The sequence below is a fragment of the Microcebus murinus genome, chromosome 9 (genome assembly GCF_040939455.1).
Source record: "Microcebus murinus isolate Inina chromosome 9, M.murinus_Inina_mat1.0, whole genome shotgun sequence".
Taxonomy (NCBI): Eukaryota; Metazoa; Chordata; class Mammalia; order Primates; family Cheirogaleidae; genus Microcebus; species Microcebus murinus.
The window spans coordinates 67,571,879-67,591,906 of record NC_134112.1 but is presented as its reverse complement, the minus strand read 5'-3'; the positions used below and the strand labels follow the sequence as shown (position 1 = coordinate 67,591,906).

Here is a 20,028-nt window from a genome sequence, read left to right as displayed (position 1 = left end):
GTTCTCCTTCCCAGTTTTCTTTGTATGGTAGTGCCAATCTTATGGCCAGACAATCAGAGAATCTCAAGTATTGAAAATACTTGAGAAATGATCTACTTTGAACTCCTGTCTCACTTAAGAAACCCTTTGACAACAGGATTAAGATCCCGGTCTCTAACTCAGTATTTCAGGGTTCAAATCCTTGCCATACTACTTGCAATGGATTCTTGAGCAAGTCACTTCACCTCTCTGTGCCTCGGTTTCAATAATAATAGAAATCTATTTATAGATTTATCACAGATTATATCTGTGATAATAATAGAATCTATTTCATGTGGTTGGAATGAGGAATATGTGAAATGATATAGGTAAAGCACTTAGCCCAGTACTCAGCACATAGTTATTACTCAATAAATGTTAGCTATTAATATATACAAGTAGATATTTATCCATCTTTTCTTAAACTCTGCCAGTGGTAGGAATCATACAGCTCTTCAAGGCAGCTCATGCCAACATTGGATAGTTTTTATTTTTAGAAAAGTCTCATATACCTTCAATATCCATCAAGTGTCTGCTGTATACGAAGCATGTGCTATAAATCTGAGAACAAAGAGATGAATGAAAACAGAGATCTGGCTTCATGAAGTCCCCAGTCTGGCAAGAGAGCCCAGCATCAAGTCATCTGTAGCTATCCCTGTCAGCCCACTTGGAGGTGACCCTTGCTTCTCTTCTGACTGATCATCTTTTAGTGCTGCCACCCTATCCCAACCCCCATCCCTGGCCCTAAGAAGGTCCTTCTTCTACCCCTAATTAACTAGTTCACAGGAAATTCAATCTTCTTTTCTGGAGCAAGTTAGTTACCTTGACCCTGTGAACCTCCATTTCCTTATCTGAAAAATAGGAGTCAATAATCCCTGCCCTATTAATGTCATTTGATTGTCATAAAAATAAAATGACATAATTATGTGAAGGTCTTTGTAACATGCCAAGTACTCTATAATGATGAGATACTCCTTGTATTAAACCAAAGAAAGAAATGCGTGTCCTAAAGATAGATCCAGACTTACAAGGCCAAGAGTAGATTGAGTCAACTAGGCAGGGAGTGTTGCTCCTGAAAAGCTGATTGGTGGCCATTTATTTTGCTTTGCTGGAAGGTGACCAGGTTTTAGATCCAGACAGAACTAGAGTCAAAATGCCTCATCAACCACTTACCAGTATGGTGACCTTGTGCAAATTCCTTAATCTAGGCTATTGTTTCCTCATATGTAAATCACATTCTCTCTTCTTGAAATTCAGAATTAGAACTGAGAGACATTCAGATTCCGGTCCTTTGATCAGAGAATAAAGGGTAGCTATCATCTGCCCACCACAGACATGGAGACTGCCCACCACAGACATGGAAAACCAAGAAAGCCAGCTTGCAGAGTGAAAAGAATGAAGTGGGACTATGGAGAGAAACGGAGTCAAGAAATGGAACTACCCAGCTCATCATGGGCGTGTACTTCTACACTTCCAGGTAGCAGAACTACAGGAGACTCAACTGAATTCCTGCCTTAAGGTTCCAGGAGACAGCCCTGAACCCCTGAACTATTTTTTTTTAACAGAGATAGGGTCTTGCTCTGTCACCCAGACTAGACTGCAGTAGTGTCATCATAGCTTACTGCAATCTTGAACTCCTGGGCTCTAGCAATCCTCTGCCTCAGCCTCCTGAGTAACTGGGACTACAGGTGCATATCACCACACCTGGCTAATTTTTCTATTTTTTTGTCTTGCTATGTTCCTCAGGCTGGTGTAGAGGACTGACATATATTTTCCTAGTTTAAGAATTAAAGTTAGTGAGTAATGTACGTGTTCTGCCCAGAGTGTTTGAAAGTAATAGACAGGCTCCTAGTGATAAACAAAGGTGTTGCCTAGAGGCATAACAAAGGACCTGAGCTGCAACTAGCAAGAGCAGCCCTGCCCCACGGCATTGGGGGTCTCGAGGCCACATGATAAACACCCCATAAGATGGCTGGTTAGTCAATGACAGGTAAGACCCCTCAAGGGAGGGGCGACCTAAGCCATGCACAGCCACTGGGGTTCAGCCAAAGATCTTAGGGGGTCACCCTAAGAGAAACTAGGGATGAGAAATGCCCCCTGTGGCTCAACTTGCCCATCCTTGCTAACCTCGGTCCTTTATCTATGCCTAGTGCCCAGAGCAACCACCTTAAAATTCTGAGTCAGGGGATATCTGCTTCCCTAAGGCTATGCATTCCGGAATTTTATGGCTATGGCTGCCAAGCCTGGGCAGTTACATACAAGGAACTAACTTTAATTTTTTAGAGTATAAAAATAAAACTGACCCAGTGTATTATTACTCAAGTCAACCATTTGTACATGTGTCTGCCTTTTTTTGTGTGTTCTGCATTTGTGTTTTATGTTCTGTGTTCATCCTCCATCCTGCAAATGGGCCACGATAGGCTGGTCTCAAACTCCTGGGCTCAAGTGATCCTCCTGTCTGGGCCTCCCAAAGTGTGCTGGGAGCACAGGCTTGAGACACTGAGCCTGGCAACTCCTGGACTTTTGAAATAAATTCTTTATGCTTAAGTCAAGTCAATTTCTATTTTCTGTAAGCCAGAGTAGTTGATCATTTCTGCACTCCCCTGTTTTCTTGATCTAGTATCTCTTGGAGTTCCAGAAAACTATCCAGACTTTGCAAATGAGACTGAAAAAGCCTATCTTTTACTCTCAGAGAAAAGGCAGTAGGAAGTAGGAACAGATTCTCCAACACTTTGGAGGCATGTTAGCATATTTCTAAATTATGGAGAATGAGTGAACTACCAAATTTCATTCGTCATTAGTAATAGATTTTGTGAACCAATCCAGCCAAAAAAATTCTGAAAAGACACTTTAAAAACCTAAGCCCAGCATAACTGACCATAGCAGGTGTATTACACTGAAATATTTATATTAAATGGTTCTAAAATTACAATTATTGTAATTGTTTGGCAAACAACAAGAGAGAAAACTAGCTATTGAACAAATTGCCAAGACTGCTAAGAGATTTATCTTTTAATATTTAGTAAATTAGTAAAATTAGAACTATTTAGTAAATATATTTTCATTCCATTCAAGAAAGGCTTTGTAATTAATTTGTTGCAGACACTGTTAATTACCTATCCCAGATCCATCTTACCCCTCTTACTCATTCTCAAAACCCCAATTTTGTTCAGATTTCCAACCTCCTTTGAGGGTCCATGTGCTTCAGGGAAGGCTGGACCTAACCTCAGCTCCAGGGGTTGGGTCAGGATTGATTCCTCTTATAAATGGTTGCTTCAGTCTTAGGCATGCAATACAATTCTATCAATGAAATGTAAGGGTTGAAGGTTTGGGGGAAGGATTCCTCCTTCCCAAGAAAATTACAAATGAAGAGATGGTCTTGTCTTTCTCTATTGTTGTTATTTGTGACCATAAGGGCCAACAAAACTAACACTAGGAATGGCAAAGAGAAGGGTTAAAGAACATGGATGAGGTTTTTGAGTCACTGAATTAAACAACAGGCACCACCCACCACCTCTAGACCACTTAGGTGATGTAATAAATGCTCTTAATATTTAAATCAATTTTAACTGGAGATTTCTGTGACTTGGGCCTGAAAGCATCTCAACTGATGCTGTCATATCTAAAAATTTCTGGAAAATGATGGCACCATTTGGCAATTTCTAACATTCTTATATGTATTCAGAAATGAGTTGGATAAAAATAATCCCCCAACTCTTCCCCTACCACTCTTAAAAGTCCCATATGTTTCAAGAAAGAAAATGTCTTTGAAATACTCACTCTTATCATCTGCTGTTTTGTACATAGAATGTAGCAACATAGGGCCACTGCCCACTTCATTCCACCTCCACAGATTTCTATCCAAGGACACCCTGTTAAAACTCTTTATTTGGAGAATTTCCTTCCCTCCATGCCAATGATTATTGTGGATGACTGTTTTGAGGACTTTTTTCACTCTCTTCTTTCTCCATCTTTGACATTCCTGATTAAGAGTTTTCATTTCCCTTAATGGTCCTTAATGGGAATGTTTGTTGTTTTTATTGTTTTTGTTGTTGTTATTAATTGGCATCTGAATTTTTTTTTTTTACTGAAACATCTGTCAGTGGGAGGAATCAATTTTTCTCTCAATGGTATTCCAGGTTGCTAACTTTCATCATTCATGATTCATGAATGGTAGTTTTCCTTCCAAACAAGTGTTGTCATGATGGGTGAGCAATGGTACCTTCTCTATATTCCAAAGGCTGAGGAAATAAGATATACTCCACCTACACAATAATAGGGTTAATTTGACTTTACGTATATAGGTCATGATGGTTATTTTTTTGGAGGTTGTTTATTTGCTGGCCTGATTTTCATAGCCTAGTCTTTTTTTGTAAAGGAGGTATCTTCTAATCCCAAATTATTTCTATTCATGCATCCATTCAAACAAATTTGCTTTTGACTCCTAATTCTGTTCCTTAGAATGCTATTTTAAGAAGTCCCAGGCTGATCAAGGAACTCTCAAAATAGGAAATAAACCAACAACTTTTTTACTTATAGCTCATATATGCTTAAGGCAACATCTAGGAATATTCTTTCTCCACCCTTGTTCTCCCAAATTCTACCTGTTTACCTTAATCTACCTCTCCCCACCACCTGTATTTTTCCCACAAAGGTATACACAGTGCTTCAACACCACCATCAATGCCCTGGAAAATCTGCCTACATGCTTGTTTTTAAATGAGGTAGTACACTTTGCCAGCTTCACTATTTTCTTTCTTATGCTACTATTCATGTTTTACATTTAGCCCCATTTTGGGGGGCATGGGTTCTATAGTTATGATTTGATTCTTAGATATAAGCAATTAACTAATATATTAGTTTGAAACTCTTCAAAGATGACATTCAATACAATCTCTAGCTTTTATACTTATCTTAAACTCCAGAAGCCTATATTCAATCACTGACTTTATTTACTATCCCACAGACTCCTCAAATTCAATAAAGGAAAAATTTATCCACTCTACCCCTAGGCATTCCTACCTGTTTCTCCTTTGGCATTATGAGTCATGGTTCATGGCTCTACTATCCTTTCAACCTCCAAACCAGAAACCTAAGCTCATTCAGCACACTAAACCATTTCACATCTGAAATACCTCTAGACTGTATCCTCTCCTCTCCTTCCCACTGTTTTTTGTTTTTTGTTTTTTGTTTTTTTTTTGACAGAGTCTTGCTTTGTTGCCCAGACTAAAAGTGAATGCCGTGGTGTCAGCCTAGCTCACAGTAACCTCAAACTCCTGGGCTCAAGCAATCCTCCTGCCTCAGCCTCCTGAGTAGCTGGGACTATAGGCATGTGCCACAATGCCTGGCTAATTTTTTCTATATATATGTTAGTTGGCCAATTAATTTCTTTCTATTTATAGTAGAGATGGGGTCTCACTCTTGCTCAGGCTGATTTCGAACTCCTGACCTTGAGCAATCCGCCCGCCTTGGCCTCCCAGAGAGCTAGGATTACAGGCGTGAGCCACCGTGCCCGGCCTCCTCTCCTTCCCACTGTTACTGCAAGTATTACTTTGCTTCCTAGCTCACTTTCCCTCTTCTAGTCATGCCTAGATCCTAGGACAATCTTCCTTAAGGCAAATCTCATCACCATTTCCATGAAGAATTCCAACCACCACCTCCATCCCCGCAGAATGGACTGTCCTCTTCAGTGTGGCCATGATGCTCTGGAGAGATTGCTGTCATGGTGAAGTAGCATCGCCCTTGGTGGTAAAAAGGTGAATTTCCTGGAGTCAGGCCATTAGGATTTGAACCCTGGCTGTACTTACAGAGGCAAGTTATTGGATCTCTATACTTCAGATTCCTCTTCTATAAAATGCCACTAGCCAACAGTCCTTCTTAGGGTTGATGGGAGAATGAAGTAACATAATACACGTTAGCACCCACCTGGCACATGGTAAATAATAAATGTAAGCTATTATTTTTATTATTGAAAATCTATGACTTTCACGACACTAACTTGTTTATATTTTTCTTCATTAGGCTTTGAATTCCTTATATCTAATTCGTCTTTGTAACCCAGCCCCTAGCACTGGCCTGAGAAGTAGTAGATACTCCATAAACATGTTTTGATTGAATGATCACATTTACTCCTTGGCTCTTAACCTTTATTGGCTCCTGACTGCCTATAGAATAAAATCCATACTCTGGCACAATTTACAAAACCTCTGAACCCTGGCTCCTATGTACGTATTCAGCTTCATCTTATCCTACATTCCAACTAAGCAAGATTGCTTACAGTTCCCCAGAACTTTCCTTAAACCAGGAATGTCTTTCTAGGCCCTTTCCCAAAATCTGATGAATATGTTTTGACATTAAAGACCCAAATCAAGTATCTTTTCCTTTAGGGTCTTTCCTGACCCTTTCATAAGTTAACACTAAGTTTAGAAACACAGGCAAATACATAACAAGTGGTTTGTTGTTATCATACTACAATACAGGATGAAACAATATATCTGCATTTCCAGGCTTTATGGTCACCCTGTAGCTAGAACTGATTATTCCCTCCTTCATGCCTTTTGCCTCTTTTATTAAATACTGACAAACTGGGACAGAATATAGCACACAGAGGTTCTGCCTTACTCATTTTTGTATCTCAAACATCCAACCCCATGACTGGCACAGACCAGGCACTCAACAAATATTTGCTGAATGAATAAAATGTCAACTAATATTTATAGATCATCATTGTGTAAGATAAGAAAAACTGCCACCAATTGATAATAAGTATCCCTAACATACGAATCCCCCTATAATCACATTCATTCCTGCTGCTCTGGGTGGTAGACACAATGCTTGGCATGTATGTGCTTTGGTGATCTCATACTGCATTTGTTGCATTCAGCTTTCATTCATGGTTAAGACATGTCTTCTTTGAACAAATATTCCCCTTTCTTAAAAAGGAAAAAATTTAAAGAAAAATTATCTACTTTAATCAGTCAATATTATTTGGTACCTTTGAGAAGAAAAATACTGATAGAGAGTAAAATACAAATAAAACATTTTAAAATTAATGATGCATTGAAGTATGAATGCTCATATTAATAAGAGCCAATTAAAACTTTATAAAGCTTTATAAAGCTTTTATTTAAACTGAACAGATAAATATATTGCTGTTAAGGTCAACTTTAATTTATACTGGCTTATGGAGTCCATGTGTGTGGTTGCAGTCAGATCGTGTGGCATTTCCTGCCAGTGAACTAGTGCACACAAACTCATATCCATACAGCATATGTACTCCTGTAGCAAATTTCCTCTGGCTCAGTTTTGGAATGGTAAATTCCAAGTCAGTCTCGTCTCTGCAAACTCTCCAGTGAAATAATATTCCTTAAAGGTGGCATTCGGCAAGAAAAAGAAACACTTAACATGACAGTTTCATGATATAGCCTGTGAAACTGAAGACAGCCTCTGGCTAGCAATAATAACCACATTGTCAGATCCATGTTTTACAGTCAAACGCTGGCTGATCTAATGAGGGAACCATGTAGAGGTTCTCTCTGCTTTAATAATGACTCACTGTCCTGGGAAACTTCACTTTCTACGAGAATAAGCCCTGGGGTGGCTCATAATTTGCTGGTCACTATGACAACTCTGATGCTCTCAGAGATGCTCTGGATCTGCAGGAGGTTATGTGTTGGAGCTGGTTTTGAGGCAGTGTTGAGGTAGAGAGGTAATGCCACTATCACTTGTTGAAATCTGAAATTATTGCCATCCAATAAAGTATTATTCTGTTCACCATTAATCTAATCTATAACTACAACATGAGCCTAATAAATACTTAGTTGTGACCCAATAGCATCCAAGACTAGGAGTGCTGAGTTGGCATTTGAAAGCTTTCAGAACAAGCTGTTAAATAATACAGGGTGATTCGAAAATAATTGAACATTTCCAAAATGTGTTACTCAGTAACCAGGTAATACACAATCATGTATGAGCCAAACTGCGAGTGACCTTTTCAATGTCTATGGGAAGTGAGTGGTTTTGACCACATGTTTATATTTGTTTAGTATCCAATTCTTTTTTAACAGTATGGGTGTGCTAACCTGAGTTCCAAAAATCCTCAAAAATAGGATTTAGATGGTCTTTGAAACCCCTGAAGATATATGCAAATAATGTTGTATAGTTGAAAATTCAAGTCATTTAATTTTATCCCATGTGTGTCTTTGTGTAATAACATGGAATCCATAAAATTTTTCATTAACAGGTTTTGCATTGATGTTGTGACACTTATTTACTGAGTTGATTGTAAATATAATTTAGAATTTAATAACTTCTACCGTTTTTTAAGATCTGTAATGGACATGTAAAAAGTATGTTGCCCTATTAAGTACACTACACCCTGGCTGCCACACCACCTTTGTCATCGCACTTGCTGTGGGACCCCAGGGCCACCGCTGGGCCATGGAAAATCTCATCTAATTCACACAGATTTTTAAAAGGCTCTTTCCTAGATGCCCTTCCTCTTGGTGGGAGTGAGGCAGTCCTACAATGGGGAGCATTGTTCGGCATGAGGAACGCAGGCTAGATTTCAAGCCCTTCCTACCCCCTCAGCTGGGTAGCTTTGTTCAGTTCACAAAATATACAACTGTACACAGCAGCCCCACTCAGACTCCAGTGAAAGTGAGATTTGACTATGATGCTTCAATACTTTCACTAATTAAAATACCTTGAACAGAGCAAGACATACTCTTATCAATTAAAAAAAAATAAGAACAATGATGAAATAAAAAAAAAGGAAAAAGAAATAAATAAGAACTATATCTAGTTGATTCTAAGACCCACACATTTTAACATTTTAACATCTTTGCAATTGAAATGTCTTACAGTGCTATATCCATTCAGCCATTCAATAAATTTTATATAATGAATATATATACTATAGATTCATTCAATAAACATATAATACTCATTGAGGAAAAAAGATTAGGGAATGAAATAATCCTAACTTCTATTTATATTGTGCTTTCATTCTGAATAATAGGTCACTTCCTACCTGAAAGATGATATCCTGTAGAGTTATTAAACAGAGCACTCTCCCTTGTCCTCTGTTTTCAAAGACTCCTTAGGCTAAAATAATCCCTCCTCAACCCCAGAGCAGTTTGTTTATATTCTTTTTGTGGCCTTATTTTATATTCTGCTTCGTACTGTAATTGTATTTTACTTCTCTCACCTGCTGACCTGGAAGCTCCGACAGCGCAAGGCCTGTGGACCTGCCTCTTTTCCGCTGTGCCACCAGCCAGCAGTGTCACCAAGTGGAAGCAGCATGGGTCTGGAGCTGGGCTCACACACCAGCCAGATCTGGGCCCTGCGTCTACTAGTTTGTGATCCCGGGTAAGTTATTTAACCTCTCAGATTCCCATTTCCTCATTTGTAAATACTTTTTTTTTTTTAGAACCAAGAAAGCCTAGATTTTATAAATACTTAATAACACTTTAACATGTGGAATTGGTTTAAAGGTTTAAAAATGAGCCAAGTTGTAAAAGATTGGCACCTAGAAGGTTCTTTGTAACTGATTATCACTATTTTCCAGAGGCAGCATGAGTTTTGGAATTAGATTCAAATCCTGGCTTGTGCCCTTGGTGTGTCCCCTAACTACAAGTTACTTCTTTAAGCCTCGGCTTCTAAGCACCATGAAGGTTGGGATCTTGTCTGTCTTGTTCCCTGTTGAGTCCTTAGCATCTAACACAGAGCCTGATGCACGGTTGTTGAATGAACCAATACATGAATGAAAAATGAAGATAATTTCTTATTGCACTATTGCGAGAATTACAAAGAATTTACACAAAGTATCATTTACAGTCACAATGCCTAGTACACAGTAGTAACTGATTTTTGATGGTCAAAACAAATGGATATGAAAAAATTGGCTGTAAAAAGTCCATGGGCTTTCATGCTTGTGTATTTATTATGTAATTACAGGAGTAGGCATAGGAGGACATGGCTAAATGGCTGGCCTGATGACTAATATCTCTTAGCATTAAATTGTCCTCATACCTCCAACACAACACTATTATAGGCAGCAAGAACCACTTGTTGTTTAGTAAATATTTACTGAGCACTTAGGATGTGGAGGACACCCAAGTGAATAAAATATTTATGAAGAAGTACATCTATATCGGGTCAGAACATGGAGATGCTTGCTTTCTAAGAACTGAGGCCTCAGATAACTCATAATGAATAGACAGGAAACTTGGTAGTTCCTTTCCTTTCTTAATTCAAGTACTTTCATAACTGTGACCTTTCTACTTCTACCCATTTAGGCAGAGGAAGGTAACCTCTATGACCTTTGGTCATAAATGCATAAAGTATAGAAAGAGATTATGGAGGTTGGGACAAGGGAGTTTCCTACTGCCCTGGATTCTTCCCTCCCTTTATTACAACACGATGGAAGGAGGCCGGCATGGACGTGAGGAACGGCTGGTGGGAGGGTGAACCACAGCTGTGAGTCTAAAGATAAATGATCGCACATCATCCATGACCTGGCTTCTAGGTGATTTCACCTAAAACACTCCACACTGATTCACATGCGCATGTCATTTTGTTCTCCTACATAGATAGAAGAGTGGACTCCGTAAGTAGTACTGGAGTCCTGTTTCGCAAAGAGGAGGAAAAAGTCCTGGGACGAATTATCAACTTGAATTTTGTTGCCACCCATTTATATGTTGAGATCAATCAATCGTAATTCCAAATATATAATATGACATATAGTTAAAACAATGTTATGTATCTCCTATAATAATTTCTAGGCCAAAAGTTCTAAGCATTAACCTCCTAGCTTAGCCTTTAGCTTGCTTAACTCCCTTTGTGCCCTCCAAGCCACCAATGATGGAAGCAGATTGCTGGCCACAACAGGGAACACAGAACACTGGTAGAAGCAGCAACACAGCTTGAAAAATAATGAGCAGATAATGTTCTAGGATCAAGGACATCGGAGGAAAGAAGGTGGGAGGAAAGGAAGAATGAGAGAAGAAAGAGGGAGAAAGAAAAGAGGTAAGTTAACAAGTTCCATCCATCCATCTCAAGGACTAATTATAGAAAACATTAAGCTGAAGGAGCTCTGAGAAGTGGTCCTTCCACCCCCACTGGGCTCTGGGGGGCATCTCTATCTATTATCATGAGGCTGACCTATGTGAAACAGGATGCTAGGAGAATCTTCTATTCCAGGCTACCTGAGTACCCAGAGCTGCTACTTAGAGAGTGGCAGGGCACAGATATAAAACTGCAGACAGGTGATCCTCTTGGCTCCCTTTTGCCCAGTCTGTCCCCTCCCAAGTAGTCAACCCCAAATAGAACAGAGACAGGAGCAGATGAAAGGTAGCGAGGCATGAATGTGCACATGGAAGGGAGGCAGGGAATTAGCCCCATTCCTAGACATGGGCTCATCAGGTTTTATTCTGGGTAGACCAGATATAAAACACTTCTCTAGTGGCCCGAACGGCAACAAGGATCAGAGCTCATGACTCATGCGAGACAAAAAAGGGGTTTCAGGTTTTCCTTCCTAGGTACTTCTGAAAATCATCAAGGAATGCTCGCCTGCCCTGCACATCTGTCCTGGCTGCTGCTTGTCTCTTGGGGAGCAGCATGGACCAGGCTGCGGCTCTGGCCTTTAGCATGCCACCCACTGTGGGCCAGCTCATGACTGACCACTCCCCAGGTGGCTGCCAGGCTGCCCTGTCTGCTTTACTCTAAGCACTGACACACGTTCAGCCCTGAATTCCCCAAAACCCCACAAAGATCAGAAGGCTTGGGATGACAGAAAGGAATTACAATATAGAAAATAGTATTTTCCAAAAAAAAGAATTGAACTCCCAAATCCCCCACCTGCCCCAGGGTGCATCTGTTCAATATTGTTTAGGATTATAATTTTTTCCTTTCTTTGGCTCATGACTCCCCCTGTGGACTGATGGTGCAAAGCAGCAAGTCCCTTTATCCAAGAGAAGTCCTTGGGGCTCTGCAGGTGACATCAACTTCCCACACCTCTGATTTGTACCTGCCAACATGAAACAGACGTGGAGGGGCTGGAGAAGTGGGAAGAAGCTGGGGAAAGGGGAAATGAGAAAGATCTGGTTGCAGTATCAGCACCGTGCTCTCTGGCTCAGAAGTGTCTTCTAATAGTAAAATTCTATTTTATTTATATAACAACTTTTCTCGTCATAAGCCATCCTCTACTGAAGGACTATCAATGAAAATTTAACCAAGTTGCATTTTTTGTAACATGAGGTTGCACACAGTGTTCTTTTTTAGAAAGCATCTAGGCCTGCCTTCTCCCTAAAGAAAAAAGAACATAATGAGACTGCCTTGTTTATTGAGATTGCTAAAATATAATAATAAATTGATATTATGAGTCCCATTTTAGTGTGTCTGAGTGAGAATCTGTTGAAGCAGATGAGACATTATAGGAAAAAAAGCTTAGAAAGTAAAATTAGATTTTTCATACATGGAAGAGCAGCTGCTCAGACAGCGGGAAAATCCTCAGAAGTCATTTATCAGGCGTCAATGTGGCGAACAATAAAGACAACTCTTCCTTCAGATGAAAGAACAGTCCAGAACATCTCTGTGACTGCAGACAGCAGCGCGTTATATTCCAGATATTGGAACTATTGAGTGGTCAAAGGTCTGTATTCAGAATGTACATTCTAGAATGCAAATTGCCTTTGAACCGAGCACGATCAAAAACAGATTTCTAAAGTGCAGTCACGTGCTTAATGTGCCCCGTGGCCATAATAAAGAGCGATATTCACATATGCCACACAGTTTCTGCAGGTACCAAGCATCCCAAATGGTACTCACGCTGAATGGCCAAGTCTGAGATCAGACAAGTGTTTTAAAGTAGAAAAGCCACAAGTGGCATAAAAACAAAGCAAGACAGTGGGTGGTAAACAAGAAAGTTCAACAGAGTCATTGCAACTCCAGCAGCTCTATTGGTAGGTAGATTTAAGAGCCACAGACTTTAAACATTGGTAAGTGACCTCCCTGTTCTTTGACAGTCAGGTCAAAGCTACTTTTCTGAAACCATAAACATTTGTTGGGAAATGAATTTTATAGAGAGGAAGTAAAGGGAAACTCTGAAGTAAAATTGTCAAGTTGTAAAAGGCCCATTGTCATGATGACAGTAGCTTTTGAGGAGCGGATTGACATGTCAACATTTTATTTTTAGGGAGATTAGTCTACTGGTAACAAGAAGGATGAATTGCAAGGGGATGGGCAGGAATGGATTCAGGCTCTGCGTGTCTGAAGCTATCACCACCTTAAAGAGGGTGTGGGCCATCTTTAAGAAAAAAAATACAGACAAGTTTACAAAATTGCTCAGGCCCTGCCCAGAGCCTTTCAATGGGTTCATGCAAGGAGGGGCCTGAAAGTTAAGCTTCCTTACCTTTGCAAGAAACCACCTTGGCCCGGTGTGGTGGCTCACGCCTGCAATCCTAGCACTCTGGGAGGCCAAGATGGGAGGATTGCTCAAGGTCAGGAGTTCTAAACCAGCTCTGAGCAAGAGCGAGACTCCGTCTCTACTAAAATTATAGAAAGAAATTAATTGGACAACTAAAAATATATAGAAAAGAATTAGCCAGGCATGGTGGCACATGCCTGTAGTCATAGCTACTCGGGAGGCCGAGGCAGGAGGATCACCTGAGCCCAGGAGTTTGAGGTTGCTGTGAGCTAGGCTGATGCCACAGCATTCTAGCCCGGGCAACAGAGTAAGACTCTGTTTTAAAAAAAAAAAAAAGAGAAAGAAACCACCTCATGAGCAGGTGATAGCCAAACCAGTAATGTTGTCACCTTCACCATGACAGCCACCCAATCCAGAACCCTAGGAGTCGTCTCTCAGCCTTCCTCTTATTTCCTCTTCAGTCACCAAGTCACACCCATTTTATTTCCTAAATATTTCCCCAACTTTTTTCTTTCTTTATTCTCACTGCCAACACCTTGGATCCAGCTGTCACTACCTCTTAACTACTCCATTACAAATAGCCTCCACACTGGTTCCCTGTTCTCCCCCTTGCTACCTCCCAGAAATCTATCCTTCCCCCAGCCACACACAATACTCTATGCATAGGTAGATCTGACACTCTCACAATTCTGGTCAATTCTCTTCATTAAAGCCTCAATCAGGAGAGGGTGTAAGCCTCCTTAGGATGATAAGCAAAGACTGCATGACCTCACTCACCCCTTTGTCCCTTGACAGAAGCGCTCTCAACACCCCTGCTTTATACTTCTAGTGTCAACACAATACTGCCAGCAGTGCCCTGCAAGTTCTCACACCGGGTTTTTCATTCCTGGCTGACTTCTTGGCTTGAAATCCCTCCCCCCTTTTCCCCTCATTAATCCTCCTTTCTGCCTCCCCTGCTCCCAGTTCACCTTTTCTGGGGTCCTTCATAATAGATACTCACCCCCATCAAGCCACTTAGGTGCCCTTCACCATAATCCCACGTCAGTGCTCCATCAAAGCACTCAGCACCTTAGACTTGTTTTTATCTACCTTCCCCTCTCCTCTCCAGTCTGTGAGCTCCTTGGGGCAGAAGCCAGATCTGATTTATTGTTGTATCCCCAGCACTTAGCAGCAGGTAGGTTCTCACCAGATATTTTTGAATGAGTGAACAAACTAATGATGAGATCAATCACCATATAAATCAAGTCCTGTGATAGAATGTAGAGAGATAAAAGACAAAAGTGCAGATAACCTAGTTCTGGGGTATGCCCAAGCTTGTAGGTAGGAGAAAGAAAAGGAGACAGATAAACACAGGCTACTGAGAATAGTTAATGAGCAAAGTAAGAGATCAACAGGAATTGTTTGTGTTGTCATCTTTCTACTTATGAAGTTAAGTTTCTACCATGAATGCATATGATTTTTTAAAATAAGAAATAAAGGAGTTTATTAGGATACTTGCTAAGCTGCTGTAACAAAGGGATCCCAAAATAGAATGATGAAAATACAGTGTAAGCTTATTTCTCTCTCATGTAAAAATCCAGAGGTGATTAGTCCAGGGCTGGCAGAGCAGGATACACAGCATGCCAGTCTGCCGTCCTCACGCCAAGTTCCAAGACTGAGTCTGCTATGGTTTGAGTACATCCCCTAAAGTTCACGTGTGGGAAACTTCATCCACAATGTGACGGTGTTGGGCGGTGGGGCCCAATGGGAGGTGTCTGGGTCATGAGGGTCTGCCGTCGTGAATGGATTAATGTTGTTATCTCGAGAGTGGGTTTGTTTTAAAAGTGAGCTCAGCCCCCTCTTGCCCTCTCTCATGCACTCTCTCTCATGTGATGCCTTCCACCACGTGATGACACAGCAAGAAGGCCCTTGTCAGATGCAGCCCCTCCATTTTGGACTTACCAGTCTCCAAAAACATGAGCTGAAAAAAACATCTAATGTTTGTAAATTATACGGTCTGGGGTATTCTATTATAGCAAAACAAAACAGAGTAAGACCACTTCCAACAAGCAGTGAGAACAAAAGAGGAAGGACAGGACAGGCAGTTAGCTTTAGGAAAGCCAAAACTTTGCCTCCAACTCCTGGCCAAATGCTCACACCCAGCTGAAGGGGAGGCTGGAAAATATTGTCCCTAGTTGAGACTCCATACACTCAGCTGAAACTTGGGGGAAGTTTCATAAAAGGAAGAAGGAGAGAGGAATGCCAGGGACAACTAGTGGTCTGATATAAAGTGTTTTGTTTCTACAAAAAAGAGAGAAAGAGAATGTTTTAGTAAAGTAGTAGAAGCAGAAGCCAGATTTCATGGGATTAAGAGTTATTGAGCAGCAAACAAATGAAGATAAAAAGTACAGACAGACCATTTATTCAATTTTAACAGTAAATGGAAAAAAAGAAATAGGATGATGATAAGAAAGAACTATAGAGTCACACGAGGTATTGTTTTTGTTTGTTTTGTTTTCCCTGAAGGAGGGATACGTGACGGTATTGGTCAGGGTTCTCCAGAGACAGACCAATAGGATATAGGAAAGGGGATATTAGGGGACCTGGCTCACATGATCACAGAGACAGAGAAGTCCCATTATAGGCTGTCTGCGAGCTGAAGAACCAGAGAAGCTAGTAGTCTGGCTCAGTCCAAGTCCAGAAGCCTTACAAACAACCTACAGTGAAGCCCTCAATCTGAGGCTGAAGGCTTAAGAGCCCCCAAGAGACCACTGGTACAAGTCCCAGAGCCCAAAAGCCAAAGAACCTAGAGTCTGATGTCCAAGGACAAGAGGATAAAAGGTGTGCTGCTCCATAAGGGAGAGAGAAAACAGAGAGAGAGAGAGAAAACAGAGAGAGAGAGAGAGAGAGAGAATGTCCCTTCTTCCTCATGTTTTTCTCAGCCAGGCCCCCAGCCCACCATTGGATGGTGCCCACCCACATTAAAGGCAGGTCTTCCTTACTCAGTATACTATCTCCCAAGTCAGTCTCCTCTGGAAATACTCTCACAGACACACCCAGAAACGACGCTTTACCAGCCATAAAACAAGACTCAACAAATTCAAAAAAGTATAAGTCATATCAAGTATCTTTTCTGACCACAGTGGAATAAAACTAGAAATCAATAACAAGAGGAACCTCAGAAAATACACAAACACATGGAAATTAAGTAGCATGCTCCAGAATGCTCCAGCATGCTCCAGAATGACCAATAAATAAATTAAGAAGGAAATTTTAAAATTTCTTGAAACATATGAAAATGGAAACACAATGTACCAGAACACATGGGATACTGCAAAAGCAGTACTAAGAAGAAACTTTATAGCAATAAACACCTACATCAAAAAAAAAAAAAAAGTAAAACTTCAAATAAACAACCTAACAATGCACCTCAAGGAACTAGAGAAGCAAAAACAAAGCAAACTCAAAATTTGTAGAAGGAAAGAAATAATAAAGACCAAAGCAGAAATAAATGAGACTTAAAAAAAAATACAGAATATTAATGAACAAAAGATTGTTTTTTTTAAAAAGATAAAATTAGCAAACTTTTAGCTAGACTAAGAAAAAATGAGAGATGACCCAAATAAATAAAATCAGAAAATAAAAAGAAGATATAACAACTGCGATCATGAAGAATCTTATGAAACTACTAGAAGAAAACATTGGTGAAATGCTCCAAGACATTTATCTTAGCAAAGATTTTTTTGTGTAAGATCTCAAAAGCACAGGCAACCAAAGCAATAATAGACAACTGGAATCACATCAAGCTAAAAAGCTTCTGCATAGCAAAGGAAACAATGAACAAAGTGAAGAGACAACCCATAAAGGGAGAATATATTTGCAAACTACTCATCTGACAAGGAATTAATTACCAGAATATATAAAGATCTCAAACAACTTGATAGCAAAAAGACAAATAATCTAATTAAAAAATGGGCAAAAGATCTGAACAGACATTTCTCAAAAGAAGACATATAAATGAGGAACAGGTATATGAAAAAATGTTCAACATCACTAATCATTTTAGAAATGAAAATCAAAACCATAATGCAATTTCATCTCACCCCAGTTAAAATGGCTTATATCAAAAAAGACAAATAATAACAGATGCTAGCAAGAATGTGGAGAAAGGGGAACCTTCTTACACTATTGGTGGGAATATGAATTAGTACAGTCAATATGGAAAACAGGGTGGGTTCCTCAAAAAACTAAAAATAGAACTACCATATGATCCAGCAATCCCACTACTGGGTATATATCCAAAAGAAAGGAAATCAATATATCAAAAAGAGATCTGTACTCCCATATTTGTTGCAGCAATATTCACAATAGCCAAAGTATGGAATCAACCTAAGTGCCCATAAAAAAGAATGAAATCCTGTCATTTGCAGCAACACAGATGGAACTAGAGGTCACTATATTAAATGAACATGCCAAGTACAAAAAGACAAATATTACATGTTCTTACTCATATATAGGAGCTACAGAAGTGGATCTGATAAAGAAAGAGAGTACATTGGTGGTTACTAGAGGCCAGAAAGGGCAAGGGGAAGGGAAGGATGAAGAGAGGTTGATTAATGGGTAGGAATATATAGGTTGATAAAAGAAATAAGATTTAGTGTATGATAGATAAGAGGGTGGCTAGAGTTTGCAATAATCGATTATATATTTCAAAATAGCTAGAAGAAAATAATTCGAATGTTTCTAGCATAAAGAAAAGACAAATATTTATGGTGATGGATATCACAATTACACTGATTTGATCTTTACAAATTATATGAATGTATTAAAATATCACATGTACCTCAAAAATATGTACATCTATTATGCATCAGTTAAAAAAGAGAGAAGAAAAAAATGTTAAAGACTGAAAATTTGTTTGAAGATGTCAGTGGAGAGAAAGATTAAAAATGTTGGCGGCCTAGCACTGGGGATTTTAGCTTTGTTTGGTCAAAAGGACAGCTCTCCTTTGGAAGTTGGAGGGAACGACAGGAAGGCAGTGTTGAGAAACTGATGGACATGGAGAGAAAGTTAGAATGGGAAGTTTATACTAGCTAGCAGCCTTCCAGGTTTCCCACATTGGCACCCGAGGCTTCCAAACTTCCCTAATCCTACTCAACCAGACCCCCCCCCCAAATATTATTGATACATATGACCCATTCCTCCCTGTTTTCTAATTTGCAAAGCCAATGAATCAGCTAGACAAGAGTATCAAAAACATCTTCAAGGGAAAGAGACACCTGCCTCCTACTCACCTCTTTAATTCATTTACTTACACATTTTTAATTCAGTATACAAAGATCACTTCTACATCCCCACAGCTAGGGATATGGAGACAAACAAGACAAAGCCATTGCCTTCATGGAGTCTGATTTTGAGGACAATGTGTACATTTCACTGAAAACCTTCTGAAGATAGTGTCCCTGCCTCTGCTGCCTTACCCAGTTGCTGAAACAGTGAAAATTCCAGGGAGAGGAGATGGGGCACAATATGACATATGCCTAACCAGTCACACTGAATTCACACCAGTCCCCTTGTGGAAGAATCCAGATCTAGATTATAAATCCACAGAACACATACTTGGAAAATGCAGATAACAAAACATGCCCACCTTTTAAGAGATGTCAGGAACGTGAACAATCCTCTGGGTAGGGCCTTAACATGGCCAAAACAGCCAGTGGTTTTAGCTACTTGGATTTTCTATCAATAGCATATGCTTCTATCACCCTGTCCTTCCCTCCTCATCACCTTCTGGGTCCACTGTTTGCTTTTAATCTTCTCCATATTCTCCTGCATATGATCACCTTAGTTGTTTTAGCTCAGTAAACCATTGGTAATTCTGCCAGGCACTTGTGGGTACAGGGTAAGAACAATTTAACATCTTCAAGCCTCAGTCTGCTCATCTGCAAACAGAGTTGGCAATACCTACCTTGCGGTCGGCTTCTGAGCATTAAACGGGATGTTCGGGATGTTCGTGGGAAGTTCTTCGCACTGTGTTGACACCTAGTGATCACCAATAAATGTTGTTTATTACGTGACAGTGCTACCAGATAAAGCAGCTGGCACCAGTCCGAAGCCTGACCAGTTCAGACTGTTGGCTCAAGTTAAAAAAAAAAACAAAACGTAACAAAGGAACATCAAGTCCTGGGATGAATTGCCCACATCCCTCTGGAACAAACTTTTACTATAATGTATAGACCTAGAATGAACCAGGAGCCAGAACAGCAGTTAGCCTTGGTAGGGCCTCCTGGGGCTAGCCTTCATAATAGGAAGTGCTGAGTCATCCTGCCCCGGGGTAGGGTGGGGGCAGAGCAGAAATCCTCCATGGCAGGCCTCCCAGCAGGCATTCCAGGGCCTACTCTGTCCACCACTCTGGTCTCCTGACCCACTTACAGCTGACCTTCTCTTTGTCTCAACCCTATTTATGCTTCCATCTCTCGCCCACTGATCCAACTGGTTATTTTTCTTCTCTGGGCACGAGGCCTCCTGATCTCAGTTCTTGAGGCGCCGCCAAATGGGCAGGTTCTCTTACAGACACCTGGGAATTTCCACCTTCCAACCAGGGA

General features: G+C 40.3%; 1 protein-coding gene and 1 long non-coding RNA gene across 2 annotated transcripts in view; one reads left to right on the top strand and one right to left on the bottom strand.

Moving 5' to 3' along the window:
• The window catches only part of IFRD1 (interferon related developmental regulator 1), a 50,258-nt gene extending 30,793 nt beyond the window's left edge, over nucleotides 1-19,465 (bottom strand). The window contains exon 1 of the mRNA XM_012736151.2: nucleotides 19,392-19,465. Within this exon, the coding sequence (XP_012591605.1) occupies nucleotides 19,392-19,413 (22 nt within the window). The 5' untranslated portion in view covers nucleotides 19,414-19,465. The remainder of the gene's footprint in view (nucleotides 1-19,391) is intronic.
• Nucleotides 1,032-11,449, top strand: LOC105855271 (uncharacterized). The gene is made up of 3 exons (XR_002224808.2): nucleotides 1,032-1,495; nucleotides 9,251-9,387; nucleotides 10,873-11,449. It is a non-coding gene; the product is annotated as an uncharacterized LOC105855271 (long non-coding RNA).
• Nucleotides 19,466-20,028: the final 563 nt, after the last annotated feature.